The following is a 23,473-nucleotide window of genomic DNA, read 5'->3' as shown; positions in this document are numbered from 1 at the left end:
GATCTAAAGAGACAATTGATTTGTTGAATATTCTTGAGATTTAACAATAATATCATTGATTTTTTAACCATCTTTTCGGATGAGAGACGAATTATATTCATGTTTTATTTCTGTCTGAAAAATGAGAATCTTATTTGAGATTAATTTTTTATTTTTTTCTAAGTTATTATTTAGTGTTACATTTATTTTTATTAAAATAGCTTAATATAAATGTTATGTAATTAAGTTTTGTATTTTAACAAAAGCCTACCGAAAAAATATTTGTTTTTAAATAATGTCATTAATAACTCAAATCTTAGATTTGTTGTATGATTTGCTAATTATATTTAATATATAATTTATTTTATTATTTTTATTTATGTTAAACATTAATGCAAACTAAAATTTTTTTAAAGCTATTGTTTTAACTATAATATATTTGTTAATTAACTTCTTAGATGTAGTTTTTTAGATTTATTTACTCAATGACATAAATAATTAATTAAATTATAAATAATCATCATATAACTTTAAAGTATATAATTAAAAACTTAATAATTGTCAAAAAAAACTAAATAAATTATTACTAAAACTACCGCATTCTCTCATATTTCGGGACAATATTTTAACACAATATTTTAATCTATGATTTTATTACAAAATTAAATTATGTATATTTTAAATAAAAGTATGTGTAATATTGATAATATTAAATGGTTTTATATCATAATGAATGACTTTTTTATTAATTGATATTCAAAAAAAATTAATTTAATTACAACTACAATTTCATAAAAATTTAAAACAAATTTTTCATAATAAATAAATATTATAATATATATATAAAAAATTAAGTATTGGCGTAATTTACAGTATTTTTATAGTCAAATTAATTTAATTAAAAAAAAAAATCTTAATTAATTTGCTGTCAATGTTGTTGTTAATTAAGAGATTATGAATGAATGAGTATTAATTAATTAAATTGAATTATATATAAATAATAATAAATTAAATTAATCAAATTATGTTTAATCATATTGTATTTGATCAAACATTACGGTTAGTTTTAAGTAGATGTCCTTACTCTCACATCTCTGACCCACATAGCCATCGGCGCACCTATAGGTTTGAGGAACAAGGAGTTACAACAATTAGTTTTGATATTTATATAATATTTCATATACTGAATAATTTATATATATATATATATATACTATATTTACTATTTTAAATACAAACAAAATAACAAATTTATTATCTGATAATAATTATAAATAAAAAATACTTTTTAAAAGTTTAAATCTAGTCTAAGAAAGATATTTAGAATACTATATATATAATAATTACATTTTAATTACAATTAAATGCATTTTTTATTTTTATAATTTAAACTTTTTAATATACATATTTCTCTTCCTATTTATACTATTTATTATTTATTTATTTATATTTATTTTTAAAAATATATATTATTGCTGCTGTATATATACAGTTTATAAATTAAGTAAATATTTAAAAATATTATTTTTTCAAATTAGAAACATATCATAAAAGTCTAAACTCTAAAAGTTAAAAATAAATGTCTTTTAAAAGAGTGTTGAAGAATAAAAGCAAATATTTCATTGAATCACTCAACGAGAGAGAGAGAGAGAGAGAGAGAAATGTTGTCTAACTTTTTTAGGGATGAGATGGGAAAGGGATGACATTTAAAGATAGAGAAAAAATATAGCGATTGTGTGATTACTTACTGGCAAACGTATTCACCGACTGACTCATACAGAGTACATGTGCCGCCATTCAAACAAAACGATGGTATAGGACACGGACGCACGTGTGGCCACAACGGTCCTCTTGTGGTTGTTGTGGACGTCGATGACGATGAAGACTGCCATTTGCCACTACCCGATGACTCTTTGATTATATAGACACGATGTTTGGCAGTGGATGGATGTCTCGACACGACATTAATGGCACGACATTCATAATATCCGCCATCACTGGGATTAACGCGACGGATCTCAAGGCGAGACGTGTGTCTGGTGTGTGATAAACATAAATAAAAATTTTGTCAGACAATTGTCTATTAAAAAAGTGGTATTTTTTGTCGCTAAATGTCTGATAATATAAAAATCTACAAATATATAGATATATTTAAACACTTATTTTAAGTTATTTTTATTTATTGAAACTCCGTTTGAAACCGAATTTTGATTTTTACTATTTGATGGATATTTCAATAAAAGTTTAGAAACTGTTATATAATAGTTCATAACATTAAAAGATTTGATATATAAATAACTTTTATTTATTTATTTTTATAATAGGCATTTCATAATATATTTTAATAAAATTGATGAAAAAGTAGAGATTATATTAAAAAATGATTGTATAATAAATAAATATAATTATAAAAAATGTTTATTATTTTTCATTTTATTATTATTTTTTTTAAAGTCAGGCTTAAAAATAACCTAAATTTTTATACAATTCTTTGAAATTATTCGGTTCTCAATCTTTGATGTTTTCACTCAATTTTAGCGTTCAATTGATTTTTCAAATAAATGAAATGTTTTGTTTTGTTTAACCACAAGAAACTTTTAAGTTATATTATTTTAAATAAATTTTATTTTATTATTAAATTGAAATAATAATAATAAATTCATGAATTTATTTACCGGAGAGATTGAGAGCATAGAGAGATAAATACAGTTACATTGAATTTATCGTTTTTTTGCAATAAAAATCATCAACAAGTTTGGTATATGTATTGTTATTATTATTATTATAATTATTATTATTATTAAATAGATTTTCACAACTAATTTGCTGTGAAATTCACAATAAATATTATTAACTCATTTTTATAAACTATAATATCATTTCTCTATGGTTTAAATATCTTTCAAGAGATTAACCGTAAGATTTTAGTTGTTATTGTTGTCAACGGGTAAGACATAGGGACGGCATTTATATAATTTATATTCAAAAATGAGTATTTGTATGTAGAGTGTGAGGAAAGGGAGAGAGGAATTGTTTATCTGCTTATTATTGATAGGCGTATACGAAATTGTTGGGCACTTACCGGTGCTCTCTGATGACAGTCCGACCTCTATTTCTAAGTCTCTTTCCATTTCGAAACCATTCAACTCGTGGTAATGGATTGCCGGACACTTTGCACCGTAATCTTAGTGTGCCTTTTGTCGGGATGCGGACGTCACCATTAAGTTGGCGCACAATAGGTGTCTTCGCTGTTATTCATTCATTCATTTGCCATAATAAAAGAAGAGAAGAAGAAAAATATTTATAAATAGAGAGTTAAGAAAATTTTTGGGCGAAAAATGTGTCAAATAGTGTCACTATTGAAGAATGTATTGGAAATATTGGAAAAAGTCTTTGAATAATAACACAACAAATGAAATGTCTTTTCAAATGAAAATGAATGTCACCTCTTCTTATTGAATCCAATATTCAATACCTCTTTAATAGTCTTATAGTATTATTATGACTGAAGCTATACTCCAACTGCTCTCTCTCTCTCTCTCTCTTTCAGTTCATACCACACCTAATGAAAGGAACAGTATTTATAGTAAGCATAACCTAAATTTTATCGATACATTGATAAACTATTATATGAACAATTGTAATAAAGTGTGTCTAATAACTGTCTAATTGCAATAGTAATGATAATTTATTCAATTTATTATAACTGTTAGTTCAATACAGTATAGGAATTGTTATTTAGTCAGACATTTATAAAAGTGTTGTTAAAAAGCCTAAAAAGGTAATGATTTACGAATAGTTGAATACTTGAGCCAATAATATATAGTACGAGCTCTCGTGGATTCACAATCTTTAACAATATATAGCTTTCTGTCAATTGTGTGTTCACTAAATAGGGGGCATTTGTCGCCCCCCATACACAACCCGAAAGTCCCGGGGTTTGTTATGTTAATGGTGGCGGCGCGTGGGGTCAGCAATGAGAGGGGAAGAAACGGTACTAAATTAAGATGTATCTAAACTGTGTATATATATATGTCTATGTGAGAGTCCATTGCCGATGAGAGATGGTTGAGATGGTGGACTAGGCGTTAAAAACAGTAATAGAGAGGAACAATATAGTCAAGCATATAGCGAGGTCAGGCCACACAGATAGTCATGGGAAAGTTCAGGTTTTAAACTACTTGGGCTGAGCACCGCACACACCATCAGCAACAGTAAGTAAGACCAGTCAAACCATATATATAAATATAAGTAATAATGCAACTGTCCTTTTGCATCCTTCACCGAGTTCTCCATACCTTTTATATGCCTCAATCACTTATGGCATACCTTTCCATAAGCTCTGTGGATGGCCCTAACCGCTGGTGCTTTTTAAATGGCAGTGAATTTGTGGCAGAATAAAGCAAAAACTGATAAATTACTTTTTGGACCAACACTAACAACATATCATCCGGTGCTTACACAGTGCTGCGGTATACACAAACACACACAAACAAACACACACACACACACACACACACACATACATACATACATACATACATATATACACACCTCAACGATATATATGATGATAACAATAGGCACTACCTATTTTCAGGCTATTTCGCTAACTTTTTAGTTATTGCAAAAAAATGTTATATTATTTCCCATTCGTCTTATTATTTAACTATAGGTTTGTTGCAGTCATCGGACGTACAAATGCATCACAAAAATGCAATGAAAGGCTTTTTTAGTTTAAATTTTGGGTTTTTGTAAAAATATATAATAATGTTTTGGTGAGAGAAAAGTTTTTAGTGAGTGATGCGGACAATGAATTCAAACCAAAAAATTAATGGCCTTTCCTTTTATGTACAGTATATATATATATATATATATTGTATTGTATTGTTGTGTATTTCATGCAATAATTAGACTTTTATTACATTAGATCCATAACTACATCATAGGCCCGACATATAATGTATATGTTATGCATAAAGAGCTGACTTTTCTTTAAGGAAAAACTCTTTTTTCATAACAAAACAAAAATTATATTAACATTCATAGGATTAATGTTATGGCTTTAATAAATTTAATAGTAAATCAATGTTACAGAGCATACACATACACCGCATACACCACATAGGCAGCTGAGTCAACATTTAAATTGGATAATTTATTTTTACTCATAAATATTATGTTATGTTTTTGGCAAAGAGAGAGAGAGAGAGAGAGAGAGAGAGAGAGCACTGGTCTCTATCATAGACATGCACTTCAATTAACTCATCCAAACAATCGGTCGCCAAAACAGATGATATAAACTTTTGATAATAATAATAATAATTGAATAGAAAATTAAACAAAAATTCACTTTAAAATTAATATATGTTTCTATGAAGTGTGTATATGTTTTGTAAGTTTTATATATTCAATATACAGTATACGGTATATTACTGTATATGAACAGCAATTACAGTACAGTATATCTATGAGTAAAGTTATTATGAGTGCCTTTCCTTTGAGTTGATCCGAAATATATGATGACTAAGTAATGAGCTATGAATTAAAGATAAAGAGAGAGAGAGAGAGAGAGAGAAAAGTGTAGAGTTAGAGTGCATAGAGATCTGGGATTTAGGGATGAAAAAAGGGATGCATACAGAGGTCATAGAGATATCATATAAGGGATGACAACGTATAGATTAGTTGTTTTCACTCATTTCAGTCATCATTATAACAAAAATTTATGCCTAAAAAAGTTTTATCTCACAAAAAAAACAAACTGAGAAAAACGTTAAAAAATTATTATGTTTTATGTGTTAAGTGTTTAAAAAGTGAGAGTTGATACACTCCTCATAATAATAATGTACACCAAAAATGATAACATTTATAGCATTTTGCCATTAAGTCTGGGACTCACTATTATGTATATAAATATATATTACTCTTTATTTTTAGATGAAACTAACAGTTAGAAAGTGAGTGAGTGAGTGAGTGAGTGAGTGAGTGAGTGAGAGAGAGAGAGAGAGAGAGAGAGAGATCATATATAAGATGTATGAAGACACAAGACATGGCAAACACAACACTTACCACATCTCTGACACAACACTTTGCGTACAAGACGTGCGGAGCGCTTGCTGTGTGGCTCTGGAGAGGCATATATACTCAAATTGATGGTCGCATGGAGTGGATGAGCGCCAGTAGAGGAGCCGGTACTGCTGCTGCTGCTACTACTACTAGTACTACTACCGGTGCTGCTATTCAACCGCATCCAATGATTCTGATGATGTTGACTAACATTACTATTGTTGCTATTAATACTATTAAAATAATGCACAGAATTGCTGGTTATGCCATTACTACCAGCACTGGTGGTCGCAGCAAATATTATATATTTTTCCTGTGGCCGCAAACTGTCTATTAATTGATTATCTAAATAAATGGCACAATAGGGTGGTTCCGGTTTCACCGATTTATTTCTAACAAAATATAATGTCACATGACTTGTAATCACCACATTTGATGGCATCAAACTCTGGTTTTTAATTAGTTTCTTCACTTGAAATGTGGCACCAATTCGGCCGCTATAGTCTTCAGTGATTGAGATCAGTTTGCCAGTGAAAACTATGGGCGCTAAGTACGCCTTTGAGGCCACATCTAATAGTGACTTCCACTGGACCGGTGGTCCCGATGGACACCTATCGGTGTTTGGTGTGGACGACACTTGTATAAAGTTTGTATGCATTTGGTCCGTCTTTGTGGAGATTGTCCGAACACTAGTTTCCATATGCCTTGTATTGACAGCACTTATATATAAGTTTGTCACTCCAGCGGACAGGTAGCTGAGTTCTGTGGCCAATAGCGCGCCGGTTATCACCAAAAATACCGTATGGTTTAGATGTTTAAGGTGTTGGCAAAAAAGCATTATATAAAATAATGATTCAGAAATTTTGTTTATTAATAGACACATTTTAACTAAATGATCAATCGTTTCACATAATCAATCATAATTGTTTTGCACGTTTTAACATTATAATTATTTTTTTTAGATAATTTTATTATTAATATTAATACCACAAATATTATACATTAAACATAATATTTAGAATAATAATAATTTACATCTTCTTTAAAAAAAATTAATTGTTCACATTTTTAAAAACAATTATTAATTTTTAAAAAATTAAATCACATTTCAATAATTTTTCTATATATATATATATATAACAAATTATAATTAATATAAAACAAACAAACAAACAAAAAATCACTAAAAAGTTTTTTATTCATATAACTGATGTTTTGTGTAGAAAATAAAAATTGAATTTTAAAAATTTTGTCGAAGAGTTTTTGAAAAATTATTAAAAGATGTGATACGAGTGTAACTGTGTGTATGAGTGTGTAGAGTATGTATACTATCAATAGAGTGTTGTAAATAGTGTTTGCTTTTTGCCATAATTAAGTTTGTCTAAAACCCAACTGAGCAATATCTATGGTCTATATTGAGATTAGCAAAAGCAGTTATAGTATATATACAGTACATACACTATAGATACCATATACACACACACACACACACACACACACACACACACACACACACACCGCACTCACTCATACAACATAATCTATTTTCAAATACAAACTCTCCAAACACTTAGATAATCATCGCATATGAGTTCAAAATCTTTATAATTAGCAATCACTGGCTTTTGAGATCTGATTTACACACTTTTTAAAAAAATTATTATTATTATTATCGTATTATATTTATTAAAACATATTTTAGTTTAATTATGAATTTTACATAAATTTAATAATTTAAATTATTATAAAATTTTAAAAACTAGTGTGTATTTCGCAATCAATTTATTATGAATTTTACAAAATAATAATAATAATAACAGCGTAATAATTGTTATATAACAAAAAATTATGCTAAATAAATACAAAACAATAAATAACACAAAAAATATAAATAAATATAAAACTTTAATCCTCTAATCGATGAATGGCTTATTATTTTTTCTCCAATTGTTTAAACTTGGATTCTGCAAAAAAATAACAAAAAAAATTGTTATAAAAACTATTTTCACTAAAACACATCAATCAATCAAATTAACGATTAAACTGATATTAAAAAGTTGCAAAACATTATCCACAAAAAAATTAAAATTTAATTTTTTCGGTCAACAACTTAATAGTTATCAAATTAAGTAATATTTTTTGGTAATAACCGCAGCGGTCGTGGCCTCGACCGAAGTGGCCATTAGTAGTAAGTCATAGGCGGACCCCCGGTGTCTGCGCCGCCGCCCATTCACTGTCAATGTATATCAGCAACAAACACAAGAGGGAGTCATAGAAATACAATAATACAGTAAATTTAAGTATTTATTGTTATATTTCTGTTAAAATGTTGTAAATATAAAACTTTTTTGTTATTTTTTATTATAAATAAATGCTAAATACTGTTAAATTATAATGGATTGCTATATATTGTAAATAAAAGACAAAAAATTAAAATTCAGGGAAATTCTTAATTAAAAATATATATAATTTATATATTTCATGAATTTTTGTTCTCATATTTTTCTATATTTGTTTATATTTTTATTATACAAAGCAATTCTAATATAAAAATACAAATCTTTAGATAAATTCAGTCTCAAAATGCATAAAAATATATACTGTACTTATTATGACAAGATTTTGCAAAAAAATGTGAGAGATAATGGTAATAATAAAAATGAGAATAATAATAAAGTTAACAATAGAGAGTGAGTGAGTGAGTGTGTGTGTGAGTGAGAGAGAGAGAGAGAGAGAGAGAGAGAGAGAGAGAGACCTACGAGAAAGTCGATCCTTAATATCAGTCAAACACTCCTTTCAATAAAAGTGTTTCAAAGAAAAGGCTCTTAATATTGAATGAGATGCCACTCCAATATACAACAGTTCACCGCACATACCTATCCCTCACATTATTTGTCACTTTATCGGCTATTTTAGTAAAATCTAAATAGCTTTAAGTTTTATATATATAGCGCTTTTCTCTGTATTTTATCGACCAATTTTGTGTCAATTGAAGGTAAATCATGTGTACAATAATATTACTAGTTAATAATAATTTAACAAGCTAATTTTATACAAATCAAACCATCATGGTCAATTATATTTGTATTAATTCTAAATAAAGTAAAGCATTATTTAATGTCGTGTAAAATTCATGAACAAATATATCATCTAATTTTTCACAAGAAATTTCAATACAAGTTATGTATTGATATTAGATTTTAATGTAAATAACTGACAGACAGTTGTTTTCCTTATTGTTAAGCACTTCAAGTGTTTGTCGCCACAAGTCTTCACCAAAAAAGTGATAAAACATTTTCTGTTAAATCTTTCTTTTAGTCACAGCTTTTTCGCTTACAGTTTATGTTTGTCAGCAAACACTTGGTTTAACATGTTTTGTAATACACACTCAATGTATTTAATAATAATAATAATACTATAGTGTATAGTCTATACACATATTTACAAAACTGATTTTCTTTTGAAACTTTCGCTTTAGTTTTAATTCTCCTTTTTTGTCGACATTTAAGAGTTTATTCAAAATATATTTAACTGAAGTAAACACTTAATTCCTACTTAGACTAAACATTTAGCAATCATATGTAATAACAATTGCTGACATTTTTTAAACTATAATAATTAATTAATTTTATTGTTATAACTTTCAATTTAAATATAGACTTAGAAACAAATATATAATAGAATATTTGTCTCAAAAATCACAATAAATTCATTTCATAAAGTGATGCTTACAAATGAGGATTTTTATATAGCATAATTGAAACATTTTTTTAATTACATATATTAATAGGGGTATTACATATATAGGGTATATTATTATATTATATCATATTATAATTGTCCAAGATAACTTTTTTTTATTTATTATTGCAAAGGCATATGCTAAAATTAGCATATGTTAAATCCAGGGTTAGCTATTTTAACAACATATTGTTTATAAGTTACTAAATAAATAAACAATTAGCTTGGGCAAATATTATTTTGTAGTATTAGTATTGTATATAATATATAGTAAATATAGTATATATTGAATAGAAACAAAATAAAGTTTCCTTTTTGTTGAACACGACTTTTAAGTGTTACACTTATCCAGAATTTCATGATTAATAAACTATTGATTTTCGTTGAGTTTAATTCAATAGAAAATTTTACTAAATTTATAACTCATATTTACTATAATTAAATGCGATAAATATACTTTTAAATATAAAAAATATTTACTTATTATATACACAAAAAAATTAAATTAACTAAGTTAAAATTTAACACTTAGTATATAATGTTGTTTTAATCAATGTGTTGTCTCTAAAATTTAAAATAGTTTATATTAAATTTTTTTAAATTGATTAAAAAATTACATCATTTTACATCATATTAACAAATAATAATAATAAAATAATATTATTATTACTTAATTTTTATAAAATGCTAAAATTTAATACTCTCTATCATAAAGGCCGACAAGTTTCTTGTTTATCGTTTAATAAGTAATTACTACCAAAATGTTTATATAAGCTTAAAGTGAAGATCAAACGATAAGTCAAACTATAAATCTTTTTTTTTTTGAGGCAATAAATAAATCAAAAATTTTATATAAACTATCTTAAAGTTTTCATCATTTGACTTAAAATTGTTTGACTATGAATCCAAATCTTAAATTGATTTTTTTATTTGTCTTATAAAATTGTTTTTGATTATTGGTCAATATCTATAAAAATTTATATAGTTTTATAGTGATCGATATTTGATTAGATAAAATGATAAATGGTAATTTTTAATCTTATAAAAAATGTACAGGTATAAACAAAATTTTCTAAAATAAATACTGTAAATAAAAATGCTATATATAAAAGATATCCATTTATATAACTATAAGTCATACTACAGTATAAAGTAATAACAAATATTTTGTAAAAAACAAATCAATAGCAAATACTGTGGTAAAGTTATCCTACGGTAAGCTAAGTTAAAATTTTTACAACAAATTTTTAAATATAGCTTAATTTTACTAAAGCAAATAGTAAATCATAAGATTATAAGTAACTATTTTATAGTTTAATAATAAAGTATAATTTGTATTAATATTATTGATATAAAAAATATTTGGTTCATTATTTTCAGTTAAAGAAAATTATGTCTTACTATAAGTTAAATATAATATTAAACTATAAATATTATATAAAAACTATTAAATAGTATATAATTTAAGTATTAAAACAAGTATTTTCTATTTAATTTAATTTCAATAAAAATGAATGCAAAACAAAATTAATAACAATATATGAAAGAGAAAAGTGAAAATGATTTAATGATTACAATACCCAATCGTTTAGAGTAGGCATCGATAGCGTAGGCCATGTCCTCCAGTTTCTGCACCTTTTGTTCAATAGTGTCAATCAAAGATAGGTTTGGCAATAATGTCTTATATTTGTCGTTCATCTGATCCACTGTTTTGGCCAACTTTTCCGTCGCCGTTGTCATCTCTTTGTACTTATTAGTCGTCGCATTATTCATTTGCTCCAAAAGTTTATAGTCATCCAAAGTCACTGATGAAAATAAGTAATTGTTAGATAAGTATCACTGAAATTGGTCACCGATGGTCATCAACCAATTGATTGTCAGATTTACTTACAGTCGAGCTCTGCCTTCAGATAATCGCTAGTTTTGTCAAACATAACGTCTGATTTGGCTTTCAGTGCCATTTCATCCCGATTGGGATCAGTTGGTGAAGACATTGTTGTCGTTGTTGACGATAAAAAAGACAATTGTTTTGACAGTAATTGTTTGAATCAAACGTTTGTTTTGATCGACAAATGTGTTGATTGGTTGCCAACGGATACCGAAAACAAATTGATTGCAAACTGTTTATCAAAAATGGTTTGTTTTAAGCGCTGCTTTCAAACACTAATTTAAATGCAAAACATTTGATTATTAAATAATTTTTACAAACTCTAAAGTTTAGAGTTTGTAAAAAATTATTTAATAATTAAAGGTTTTGCATTTGAATTAAAGTCTAAACAAACTTTCAACTTATTTATTCAACATTATTGTACATTATATTAATTATATTAAACTATATATATATTAAAACTTAATCTAATAATTATAAATATTTAATAAATTAATTGTTCGGTGAGTCAATAAAATTGATTGAAATGATAATATTATAAATAATACATTTATATTATCAATTATATAATTTAGTTATCAGAAATTTTTTAAAATATGAAAATAATATTGTATTTTGATGTAGTTTTTTATATAATGTACAAAAATGTTGACTACAGAGTAAAGCTATGGAAAGTACAGATGTTTAATAGCAATTAATTTATATAATAATCAAATAAATAAATTAATAAAACAATTTTCTTATTTAATTTATTTCGATGATATCGATGACTAACAATCATTTACATAAAATTTGTTACTTTCAGCTAAAACATGTATTAATTAAATATATAAAAATAAAAGTATAATAGACTTGAGTTGTGACTAATATTATGAATTTTGACATTTATATAACAAATTAATAGACTTTGCGTCCATAGCTGTAAGTCCCGGCTTATCGAAGACCTCTTTCATGACAAACCCGGTATGTTTTGGTTCCATTGTTGTGGACATACCATCCTTACTGAAGGAATGGGGTCCGTATAACATAATGGAGTTATAGTCAAATGGTGTCAGTATTTTATTCTCCCATTCCTTCAATTTGGTGAACTCGTCCTTATAATGTTCGTCGATATTCTCCCAATTGATAACCAAAAAACTGATACATTATTTTGAAATAAAGTTAAATTAGTAAAATTAATTTTATTTGTTAATTATATATAAATTATTTTATCATATATACTATACATACTCATCTCTATCTGATCGATTTTGTTCGTGATAATATCCTGGATCAAATTTAAAAAAATTTAGTAGTGATTTTAAAATTTATTTAAAAAAATAATTTTATTTACAGACATACCTACTGTATGCATAAGCTCGTGGACTATAGTACCGGGAAAATAACAGCCCTCTCCTAGAGATATGATCTCAGGGTTATCGTCATCCTTACCAATGGATGCGTAACAACTTATAAAGTATATTGAAAAAAGTTATTTAATTTTTTAGAAACTAATATTTATTAAAAAATAATATATATATATATCTATATATTTATTAACAAATATTTGAATACCCAACTCCTTTGAATATCCTAACGTAATCAGTGTCAGTAGATTTCCTTTCTCTGAATCTCACACATGTATGTTGTCTGAACTGATCCATGGCTTCCAATATCAGTGATTTTTGTTTATCTTTAATATATATTATACAAACATTTTTAATTCAAAAAATATCTTCCTCCTAATCCTTATCCAAATTTTTATCTAATATTATTTCAATTTTTTTACCTAACGATGGGTCGATAATGTATGGTATCTCACGGTTAGGCCAAAGCCAGTAGTCATATGGGACGGCATTGAATGTGTTTTTTAAATACTAAATGTTAATATTGTAATTTAATTAGTTATAATTTAAATATATATAAACTTATATATAAACTTACGCCTATTTTCGGATATCTTATAATATCTCCGCTATATAAAAGTGGATTATGAAGAGCTCTCAATGGTTTTGAATATGGATCCCTGTGCTGGCTTCTCATGTATTTCGATGTTCGACCTCTTTTTGCTTTATACCGTATAATATACCACAAAAAACAGGAATCAATTTATGTTAAAATTTAACTAACAAAAATATTTACAATAATTTGACAAAAATATAATAATTTGATTTACCAGGTCTTGCATCTGAAAAGTGCATAATAAATGCAATCAAAATTATAAAAATTATAATTGTTTTTATGTACAACATTTTGTTGTTTTACATTAAAAAATACACTAACACTTTAAAATATTGTGAATTTTTATGTAACAAATAAATAAAATAAAAACTGTGATTTCGATAACAATAAAATGCTATTTAACTGCAATATCTGAAATATTCAAGTATTTTATATTAAGTCTAATGGTTTTTGATTATATATTTATGATGAGAGTGGAGGCCGTTATGCAAAAAGATTATCTAATCATTAGAAGTATAACCATTGTTATCATATAATACAATAATAAAAAATAGTATAACACATAAAATAGTTCAAATATTTATATACTTATATTTATAATATTTAATAAATATTATTTTCTAATTTACTGTATACAAGCTATCTATACTATTACCGATTTACCGAAATATGCTACATATAAATATAATTATATTGTCATGAATATTATATTATTAAATAATTAACATTTAGCATAACTATGATTGCAATAAATATAAGCAATAAAATGTATGTTAATATGGATTAAATAATTATCTGATGCTATCTATTAATTTATATTACATTGTATACACTAATTATCAGTTGCTGTCATATTTAAGCTGACATTAAACAATAAACAACTAAATTACTCATTTTATTGTCATTTAATCAGTAAAATTGATGTTCAAACTTCCGACTCATTATTAAACTATTATTTATTAATAAAAAATGTTTACAAATATTATTAACAAATGAACAGATTTTAAAAAAGATTATAATTTATTTAATAATATATTTAAAATAGTAAAAATTGATTATAAATATTTGAAAAAATATTATAACAATTAGTTAGATATATATTATAAGAATAACTAAAATTAATAAGAGTAAAAATACCTATATATTTATATAATTGTTAATTTGTATTTACACTATTTTACTTATGATATTAATGTATATTTTTAATATTATAACAATAATAATATGTTATTTTTTAAAGATATTTTATATGTATAATAAAAATGATATAACATCTTAATTTTAAAACAATTAATGACATAACAATTTTTATAATGTATTTTTCTAAATTTGTTATACTTATGTAATTTGTAATATATATATGATTTAAATTTAATAATAATAATAATTTACATACAAATATGTTTATAAACATTATATTAAAATGGATTAATACTATAATAACAATACAATACTGTATTAATATATGACTTAATGTATAACAAAATCACAGTTGGTTTCATCAGATGTTGCACTCGCCGTCCGGCTCATCCTTTTCATCCAATTGATCGCCACTTTTCATGGGAACTAAAAACGATATCATCGATGATATTATCAGAAGAATTCCGGCGACACAAAAGGTTATCGGATATGAGTCGGTGCTGTCAAAGATCATACCTAACAAATTGGATAATAAATTTTCATTTAAATTACACTAAAATATAATTAAACTCAAGGAAGGCATACCAGCCAATGGCGGTCCAAGCATTGAGGCGATACCTCTGAACAAACTTAAGAGACCAAAAGCATTGGTAAGTCTATCGATACCCAATAAGTCAACCAAAATGATTGAAGTTAAACATATATAAGCGGCTGTCAAACAAACAAAAATCATAAAATATTATAATTATTGCATTTAATTTTCATAAACTTTATAATTTTCAAAATCTTTAAAAATATTATAACTTACAAACAAAAAATCCAAATAAAACACTGGACACCAATACTGTTGTGTATGTTACACAATAGGGCATTATTATCACACTGAGCCCGCAAAAAACCAGACAAATATTATTAATGGTGAGCGCCGTTATCCGGATTCCTCCAATCGTACCGTTCCTGTTGATGATGTCGCTCATTATACCGAAACACAAACGGCCGACAGTATTGGAAATACCGATTACCGATATTAATAGTGCGGCGCTATCGGCTTTGACTAACTCATCACCATCTAATTTTAAGATCATATATTTATAATTTTGATTAATAATTTATTGATAATAAAAATATCATAATTAAATATTTTGAAAATACCGTAGACATGTGAGACAGCAAATTGAGTGATATAGACATACGGCACATAAAACCCCATCATTCCGAAGATATTGGACACAGAGAGCAATGTAAAAGCCATACTCTCTTTGACGAGAGAAAAGTCGAGCATCTCTTTCAGTATACTCTTCATCGACGGCGGAATCTTAATGTGAAGACAACCGTTTTTATTAGCGGCAAACTCCGAGTCCACGACTTCAGTGTCTTTGTTTTTGAGCTTAAGAAATGTGAGGATTTTGTCGCAAATGTTTGGTTCGTACGTATCGTCGTTGGCATCTTTGTCGCCGTCGTCATCCATTTGTGCCAATTGTTGTTGAACTTTGTTAATGATATCTCGTGCGGGAATCGAGACCACACTTTGACCGATATTAGCACCAACTACTCCTTGGGATTCAGCAATTTGTTGGAGAGATGAATTGGGCGGAAGTGTCAAAGTTGATCCCGAATAGAAGATATCTCTTTTATAAATGGGTCGAACAGGTATTGCTTGGTTTTTTGTGTTGGCCGTCGTATGAGTGGGGGTTCCTGACGTTAGGATTACTTGGAGTGGTTGCTGTGATGAGGGAGCAGCTACTGCTGTTGCTGCCGATGTCGAAGAGTCAGACATTGCCCGCAAACTGGCCTGTCGTCGGGCTCGGGCTTCGCGCAAGTGGGCGCTGCCAGACATACGTGATGTTGTCTCATGTGTTGGCGATTGTGCTATTGTGGTACTCGAAGGAAATGTTAGTTCTCCTGATAAAAAAATGGCAGAATCTTGTAATTGGATTTCGGGATCTGATTGGTAAATGCGGGCATAAAAAATTGCATTGAAAACAATTAGTGTCTTTAAAAGCCAAATGAAAGCATTTCAATCTCTATATTATTATATTAATGTGCATACAATGACTGCTATAAAAAGTATAATAAAATTTTCAATACCCTTCTCTTCGACGGGAGAACCCGGATCAGATGAGCGAGGACTTGGACTCTCTGAACTGACCACTTTTCGCTCCATTATCGGTGACAATTGTGGCTGAGGTTGTTGTGACTGTGATTGTGTGGAGAACAGCTGATCCAAGTAAAGTGTGGAATGGACTCCCGGTTCAGTATTGAAAAGTCGGGACTTGAGTTCATCATATTGTTGATCATCTTTGGATTCATTGTTATTTTGAAGCATTAATAGGATTTGTGAGTTTGAATGCGACAAAAGTCGTCGCCGTTTTTCTTCTGCTATCCTCTGGAGCAGAGGTTTGCGCGATGAACTTCTTGTATTGGTGTCATCAACGATGACAGCCTCCGCGTGCACATTGAGTGGTCTCATGAGTGCCCCGAACACTGAACAGTGGAGGGCCAGTGCGGCTAAAATCATTAAAGTGTTTTTCCAGTCCATTTGAGTCAACAAATACTGAGTAAAAGGGGCGAACAGGAAGGCGCCGACACCTGAACCGCAAACTGCCAAACCAGTAGCCAATGCGCGCTTAGTTGTGAAATAATAGCCAACTGATACAATTGCTGGCAAATAAATACAGCCGAAACCAATTCCTCCTATAGATTGATAACAAAAATTGTTAATATTATTTGTTTTCATTTACTATTTTCAAAGAACTTACCCATTACTCCATAGGTTAACATTAGGACCTCAACATTGGGCGCAACTGTTGACAAAAGCAATGCCACAAACGCTATAATACTTCCTAAAATTGTGACAAAACGACAGCCAAATTTGTTGGCCAATGCACTGACTACAGGACCTGTTAAGATATAACTATAAATTTATGAAATTACAGGTATATATATAACTATGCAAACCTGCAGCCAAATAAAATCCATTGAGTAATGACCCGCAAAGGGCGACCTTGCCTTTGGTTGTACCGAAATACTCAACAAACTCTTGGAAAAATAGACCAAACGTATAGGCAATGCCATCAACAATAAGGTTGCAGAGAAATGATGCGATAACAATGACCCAACCATAGCCACCATCCGGTGCCGGATCTGTAATGAGGATATGTGGTTCAGTGTCATCGTCGTCATCGATGATTTCCTCCGGTGGTTCATATGTTTCGATTAGCTCGTGATCCTCTGGGATGGCAGACAACTGTTGAACTGATGTGTGCTGTAATGAGATCTTGGAGTCACCACTGATCGACAAAAGCAATTGATGGGCGGGTAGTTGATTGGTACCTGAAATGATAATAATATATTTAATTATAATTTATTACAATTTAATGAAATTAATTTATAACATATAAAGTATATTTTTAATATATATAAATATATATATATATAATAATAAGAATATAAATTTTAATTGCAATATAATTTTCCAAAATGCAGAATTAATTTTAATTTTTTCATATGATAGAGAATAAAACATTTATCACAACACATAAAATACATGTATTGTATAATACAATTTGTATACTGTATAACAAATAATACCAGAGTTTAACGAAACCCGTCTAAAAAGTTCATTATTATTATTATTATTTATTTGTTTAATAAAGCCATCAGTAATGCGATTATTATAAGCATAAGCCGGTAAACTCTGCCTCCTTTGTCTGACTTTTGCAAAATTATACATTTTTACAACAAAAAAAACTAAATAAATATTATTAATTACAATTTAATTAATAGTTTACTTATTACTATGAAGGCATTTTAATGAAACTTTTAATTATTTGTTAAAAATATTTTATAATATCAAATTGTTTATAATAAATAATAATACAATTGCAAAAATGGTCATCATATAATATACGTGATAATTATTAAATTTTTTATTAATTAAATTAAACGTTTAATTATTAATTATATAAATAAATTGCTTAACTATGGAAAAACGATAATGTTTGATAAAAATAACTCTTTAAATTATTACAAATATAATACTTGTTTTTAAAAGTTACAGTAGTTTTATGAGAAAACTAATTGAAAATACACTTATATTACAACTATTATTTAAAGATTATACTAAATATTTTATCTAATAATTATTTACCAATAGATATTATATCCATATTTATCATGAAAGGCTTTTCTGAAATACTAATATTAATAATTATTATACTAATAATAAAATAACAAGCAATGCGTGTTTTATATAGATTTGATATCACATATAATAGCCAAACATCTTTAGAAAAACATTTTTAGCAAATGTTACTTTTTTATACTGTATATTATAAAAACTTAATTTTATTGTTTATATATATTATATAATAATATGTATTATATTTTAGATTATATATTTAATAATATGAATTATTATTAACTTAGTGGTCATCTAATGGGAACGCCTTTTAGATTTAGTTTAATTGACTTATAGTCCATTAAAAGTTTTTGACAAACATTATATTTGATGATAATAATAAAAATGAAGTATTTTATTAATAAAAAAATGTTATTGATAATACATTTGTAAACTATTATTGAACAAACAAACAAATAAATATATACTGCATGACAATATTGACTATAATTTTGTTAAATAAATATCCAGTAGTTTTATATTATAAACTTTTATCGAAGTTCATACAATAGATCAGTATTATTATTATTATTACTGTATCTGCATTAAGATATCCCAATTTAATTATTAATAATAATAAAATTATATTTATATCATATTAATTGGATTTTTTAAATTCAAATAATAACAAAATATTTTTGAATTATTTAAATCTTAGAATTTAAAAAATATCATATGATTTACTGATTTCTGATTATTTATTAAAATATTTGTTATATAATAAAATATATTATGAGTATATGTGCAATTAAATAAAAATTATTGGTAATGTTTTATTTATATTAATAAATTACAAAATATATCAGTATTGAAGCTATACCTTAGTAACAAATATATTATGACATGAAATACCTTCAATAAACATTTAAAATGACAAAACAGTTTCATTCATTAATTAATATTATATTGTATTTGTTTCAATAGACTATTAAAAAAAATAATATATTATATGCAACTCATTAAAAGCTGACGTTTGACTTTTGCTAATGGCCTTTGAGGTCAAACTCAATAACAATTTTTATTTTAAAAATGCTTAAATGATGTTTTTTTTTATTTTAACTATGTTTATATTTATTATAATATAAAAATAATATATACTGTATATATATAATTTATAAATGCTACAATATTTTAAACAAGTAATAAAATTGAAAACCCTGTAAATTGATGTATTGCAATTTGCAAATAACTTATATTAATATCAATCTATTGAATCAATTTAATTTAGCAATATAGATTAAAATATATCATTAATGATTCAAAAATAATTTATTTAATTAAATGGTAGCATTGCATTTTAATCATCAATTTGTATAAACCATTATTAGCATAAAACACGTTGACATTTAGGAAAAATATCAAACTAATTAAGGAAATAATTTAAATTTTATAATAAAAGTTATATGATATCACTAAATTTAATATTTAAGTATTGGTAATACGATTTTTATGCATATAATGACTATTGAAGTACTATTATTATTATTATTTAATTAATGAAATTTTTATGCAAATGTTAAAATAAATATACTTTTACTATAAATAAATATCACAGTAAAATTAGGATAATTACTTTGAATTACATTGAATTTTTTTGTATTTTTATATATAATTGTAATCAAAATAAAATATACGACATTTTTGAGACGGTTATTGTCTTAATTTAATATATTATATGCATTTATATAATTTAGTAATTATTATTATGAAAGACACTATCACTGGCTGCAATCCAATTGGCATTAGGCATAAAATAAATATTAGTATAAATGCTATGTTTAGAAATTTTTTTTAATGTTAAATATTGTATATAATTATATATATAATTAACACAAAAAAAATCTTTCTTTATAATTTATAGTTTACAAAAACGTGATTATAGATTTATGATATAACCTGTTTGAATGTAAGTCTACATTTTATTGCAAATCATTAATAACATCGACATCAATAAAAAAAATCATCTCATTATATACTAAATAATTTGATTCACCCATGGTCATTTATATAAAATAATGTGATGTGCAGTTTCTATATAATTCATTGAAAAATTTTAACTGCTATTTAAAAAATATTATGATATAATATAGATAATAACCATTTTAAGTTTTTTATAATTTTAAATATTTATAAACTTATTTTTTAATTCTTAAATAATCTAAATTTTTGTTAATAGTAAATATATATATATGATGTAGATTTTATAGATCTATAATTTAATAAAATATATTTATATATATTATGACAATAAATACTATACTGTAATGTATATTTGAATAAATATCGGTATTTAATATCAATTAAATAAACACTTATAGTATATGTTATATAATCATAATTTATTTAAATGATCATGTTCACATTTTAAACGCAGTATGTTATGCAATCATATAATTGAAATAATATTATTTAAAATCAGAAATAGCTAAGTTGCTATTTAAATGCTTTTAAGTAATTTTAATCATTTATTTGTTTATATAGAAATCAATTGAATAATATTAAAATTTAATGCATACTAATTATAAAATTGATCATAAGTAGCATTTATAAAGTTTGTTGTATATGACAATATAATGGCACTTATACTTAAATATAACATTTAAAAATACTTTATTTATGAGTCATACGATTTTTTTCATTAAAAATACATTATACGTAAAATTCCTTTTTTTAAATAAAACTATATTTAATATTTTATTTAAATATTACCGGTAATTGTTTACACAATATATCAACAATAATAAAATAACAAAAATATAATGTCTATATATTACAATATATAGTTATATACATAATATTTCGATTTCTTTTAGTTTTTTTGTTTAGTCAGACTTATAATAAATTAAAGAAAAAATGCATTAAAAGTAAAATATAATATTTTGTTACCAAGAAGTCTATCACTAAATATTATATATAGTAAAGTACATAATTAAATATATACATTAAATTAAATATTTATAGATAATTGTTGTTAAAAATAAAGTATCGTTTAAATTATAAACATGTTTATGATGTTTATATGATAAATAAATATCATATGAATAAAAAATACAAGAATTTATACTAATATACTGTTATGAAGTGTAGTTACAGTAAAAAATTAGTTCCCCTGTAAATCATGTTTTCCAGTTTGACATTAATTAAATCTAGAATTTTTCAATGTTTTGTTTGTTTGCCGAATAATACACTCATTATAATAGTTATGATAACCTAATGTCATAAATATATTTTTATTTAAATTTAATTTAAATGACATTACATTTCCAATATTTCAATACAACTTTCAAGACATTTGAAAAAAGCATTACATAAACAAATTTGGATTATACTGGTTGTTGTGCTATACTATATGTAACTCTAGATATTATATATATGAGGAATTGAGAGTCAAAATAGTGGTATTCATGTGCAAAGTGTATGTAACCTACAGTATAGTCTATATGACACACACTCGCACTGCTAGTATGCTATATACAGCACACACACACACATACAGAATATGTGTTGTGATGTAAACTACAAGCGCTATCGAGAACCGGTTGGAAGCGGTTGTGTAGTGCATTCAATACTGTGTGTGTGTGTGTGCTATACATACACACATATAATATATACAAACACATACACACATACACACTGTTCATTATCTATGACCTTAAATATGATAAGTTAATAATTATTTAAAAAATCAATGCCTAATAAAACAATATATTATAATATTAATATTATAATTTAAATCAACTTACTATTACTGGGTGTAAGTAAGGGTGGCATTGTTGTTGTAGTTGACTGCCGGGTACACCCGATACTAGAGGTTCGGGTAAATTACAACAACAAATCAGAAGTGAAAACAAATTCTTGTATTCAAAATTCTTGTATCAAATTCTTGCTGTTAAGCGATCTCTAAATTGATGGCAGTTTTGGCGATAACCCTAATTTAAAGGGAACTACCTATTGGTTTGACAACAAAACAAAAATAACAAGAAATAATTTTTAATAGAATTTTATTTCATAAATATTTATGACAACAAAATCATTCATACATTATTTAATTGGAGTTATTATACGACAACAATAATAACTACTTTTTTCGCCATAAGAAATATTACTCAAACATAAAAAATATCAGACAAGTAGTGGTAATTGTGGACAACATATATATATATATATATATATATATAACATTGAAAAAACAGACTGTCTGTCCCTCTAAGTTGACTGTCTTTTCATCGATGGTTTGTAATACTAGACAAACGCAAGAATAATGTTGGCTGAAGAAGAAACAGCTGATTATATGTCAGACTCTCTCTCCTATCATACGATATATATATACAGAGAGACTGTTTTTTTTGTATACACTTATGCGCAAAACTAATAGTTATAATAATAATAATAATAATAATTATAGTTTTTTATAGTACATCACATATAAATATGTAGAGTATATAAACCACAACTTAATGCAACAGTTCGTTCACATTATTATTAGATCACTCAATGGAAAAACCATATATTGAATTGTCATTTAAAAAATTAATTGT

At 26.0% G+C, this 23,473-nt stretch overlaps 4 protein-coding genes across 8 annotated transcripts; all 4 read right to left on the bottom strand.

Moving 5' to 3' along the window:
- Positions 1-1,007: 1,007 nt before the first annotated feature.
- Positions 1,008-6,781, bottom strand: LOC128964121 (uncharacterized). Its single transcript, XM_054310679.1, has 4 exons — positions 6,049-6,781; positions 3,062-3,227; positions 1,728-2,015; positions 1,008-1,098 (listed from the first exon to the last, which is right to left on the bottom strand). The coding sequence occupies exons 1-4, from the start codon at positions 6,743-6,745 to the stop codon at positions 1,008-1,010; spliced, it is 1,242 nt and encodes a 413-aa protein (XP_054166654.1). The 5' UTR covers positions 6,746-6,781.
- Positions 6,782-7,953: 1,172 nt separating this feature from the next.
- On the bottom strand, positions 7,954-11,944 carry LOC128963873 (biogenesis of lysosome-related organelles complex 1 subunit 2-like). Its single transcript, XM_054310402.1, has 3 exons — positions 11,678-11,944; positions 11,367-11,591; positions 7,954-8,009 (listed from the first exon to the last, which is right to left on the bottom strand). The coding sequence occupies exons 1-3, from the start codon at positions 11,778-11,780 to the stop codon at positions 7,978-7,980; spliced, it is 360 nt and encodes a 119-aa protein (XP_054166377.1). The 5' UTR covers positions 11,781-11,944; the 3' UTR covers positions 7,954-7,977.
- Positions 11,945-12,529: 585 nt separating this feature from the next.
- On the bottom strand, positions 12,530-14,002 carry LOC128963948 (astacin-like metalloprotease toxin 5). Of its 3 annotated transcripts, XM_054310499.1 has the most exons (8): positions 13,937-13,952; positions 13,796-13,841; positions 13,598-13,722; positions 13,443-13,530; positions 13,229-13,346; positions 13,016-13,122; positions 12,905-12,941; positions 12,530-12,811 (listed from the first exon to the last, which is right to left on the bottom strand). In XM_054310499.1, exons 2-8 carry the CDS (start codon positions 13,839-13,841, stop codon positions 12,544-12,546), a joined length of 789 nt encoding a protein of 262 aa, XP_054166474.1. In that variant the 5' UTR covers positions 13,937-13,952; the 3' UTR covers positions 12,530-12,543. The 3 variants fall into 3 exon arrangements, with proteins under 3 accessions (XP_054166474.1, XP_054166473.1, XP_054166472.1); XM_054310498.1 differs by having other exon boundaries at positions 13,796-14,002; XM_054310497.1 differs by having other exon boundaries at positions 13,830-14,000.
- A 1,105-nt stretch (positions 14,003-15,107) lies between these two features.
- On the bottom strand, positions 15,108-23,040 carry LOC128963835 (monocarboxylate transporter 7-like). Of its 3 annotated transcripts, none has more exons than XM_054310356.1 (9): positions 22,976-23,040; positions 22,679-22,883; positions 17,714-18,088; positions 17,515-17,655; positions 16,844-17,449; positions 15,908-16,699; positions 15,564-15,824; positions 15,341-15,466; positions 15,108-15,271 (listed from the first exon to the last, which is right to left on the bottom strand). In XM_054310356.1, the coding sequence occupies exons 2-9, from the start codon at positions 22,704-22,706 to the stop codon at positions 15,117-15,119; spliced, it is 2,484 nt and encodes an 827-aa protein (XP_054166331.1). In that variant the 5' UTR covers positions 22,707-22,883; positions 22,976-23,040; the 3' UTR covers positions 15,108-15,116. The 3 variants fall into 3 exon arrangements, with proteins under 3 accessions (XP_054166331.1, XP_054166334.1, XP_054166332.1); XM_054310359.1 differs by having other exon boundaries at positions 15,908-16,657; XM_054310357.1 differs by having other exon boundaries at positions 22,679-22,879.
- Positions 23,041-23,473: the final 433 nt, after the last annotated feature.

The sequence above is a fragment of the Oppia nitens genome, unplaced genomic scaffold (genome assembly GCF_028296485.1).
Source record: "Oppia nitens isolate AA-2021 unplaced genomic scaffold, nextdenovo-longstitch-racon4-pilon3 scaffold8_pilon_pilon_pilon, whole genome shotgun sequence".
Taxonomy (NCBI): domain Eukaryota; kingdom Metazoa; phylum Arthropoda; class Arachnida; order Sarcoptiformes; family Oppiidae; genus Oppia; species Oppia nitens.
The sequence above is the reverse complement of the archived record's forward strand: the minus strand, read 5'-3'. Positions and strand labels throughout refer to the sequence as shown.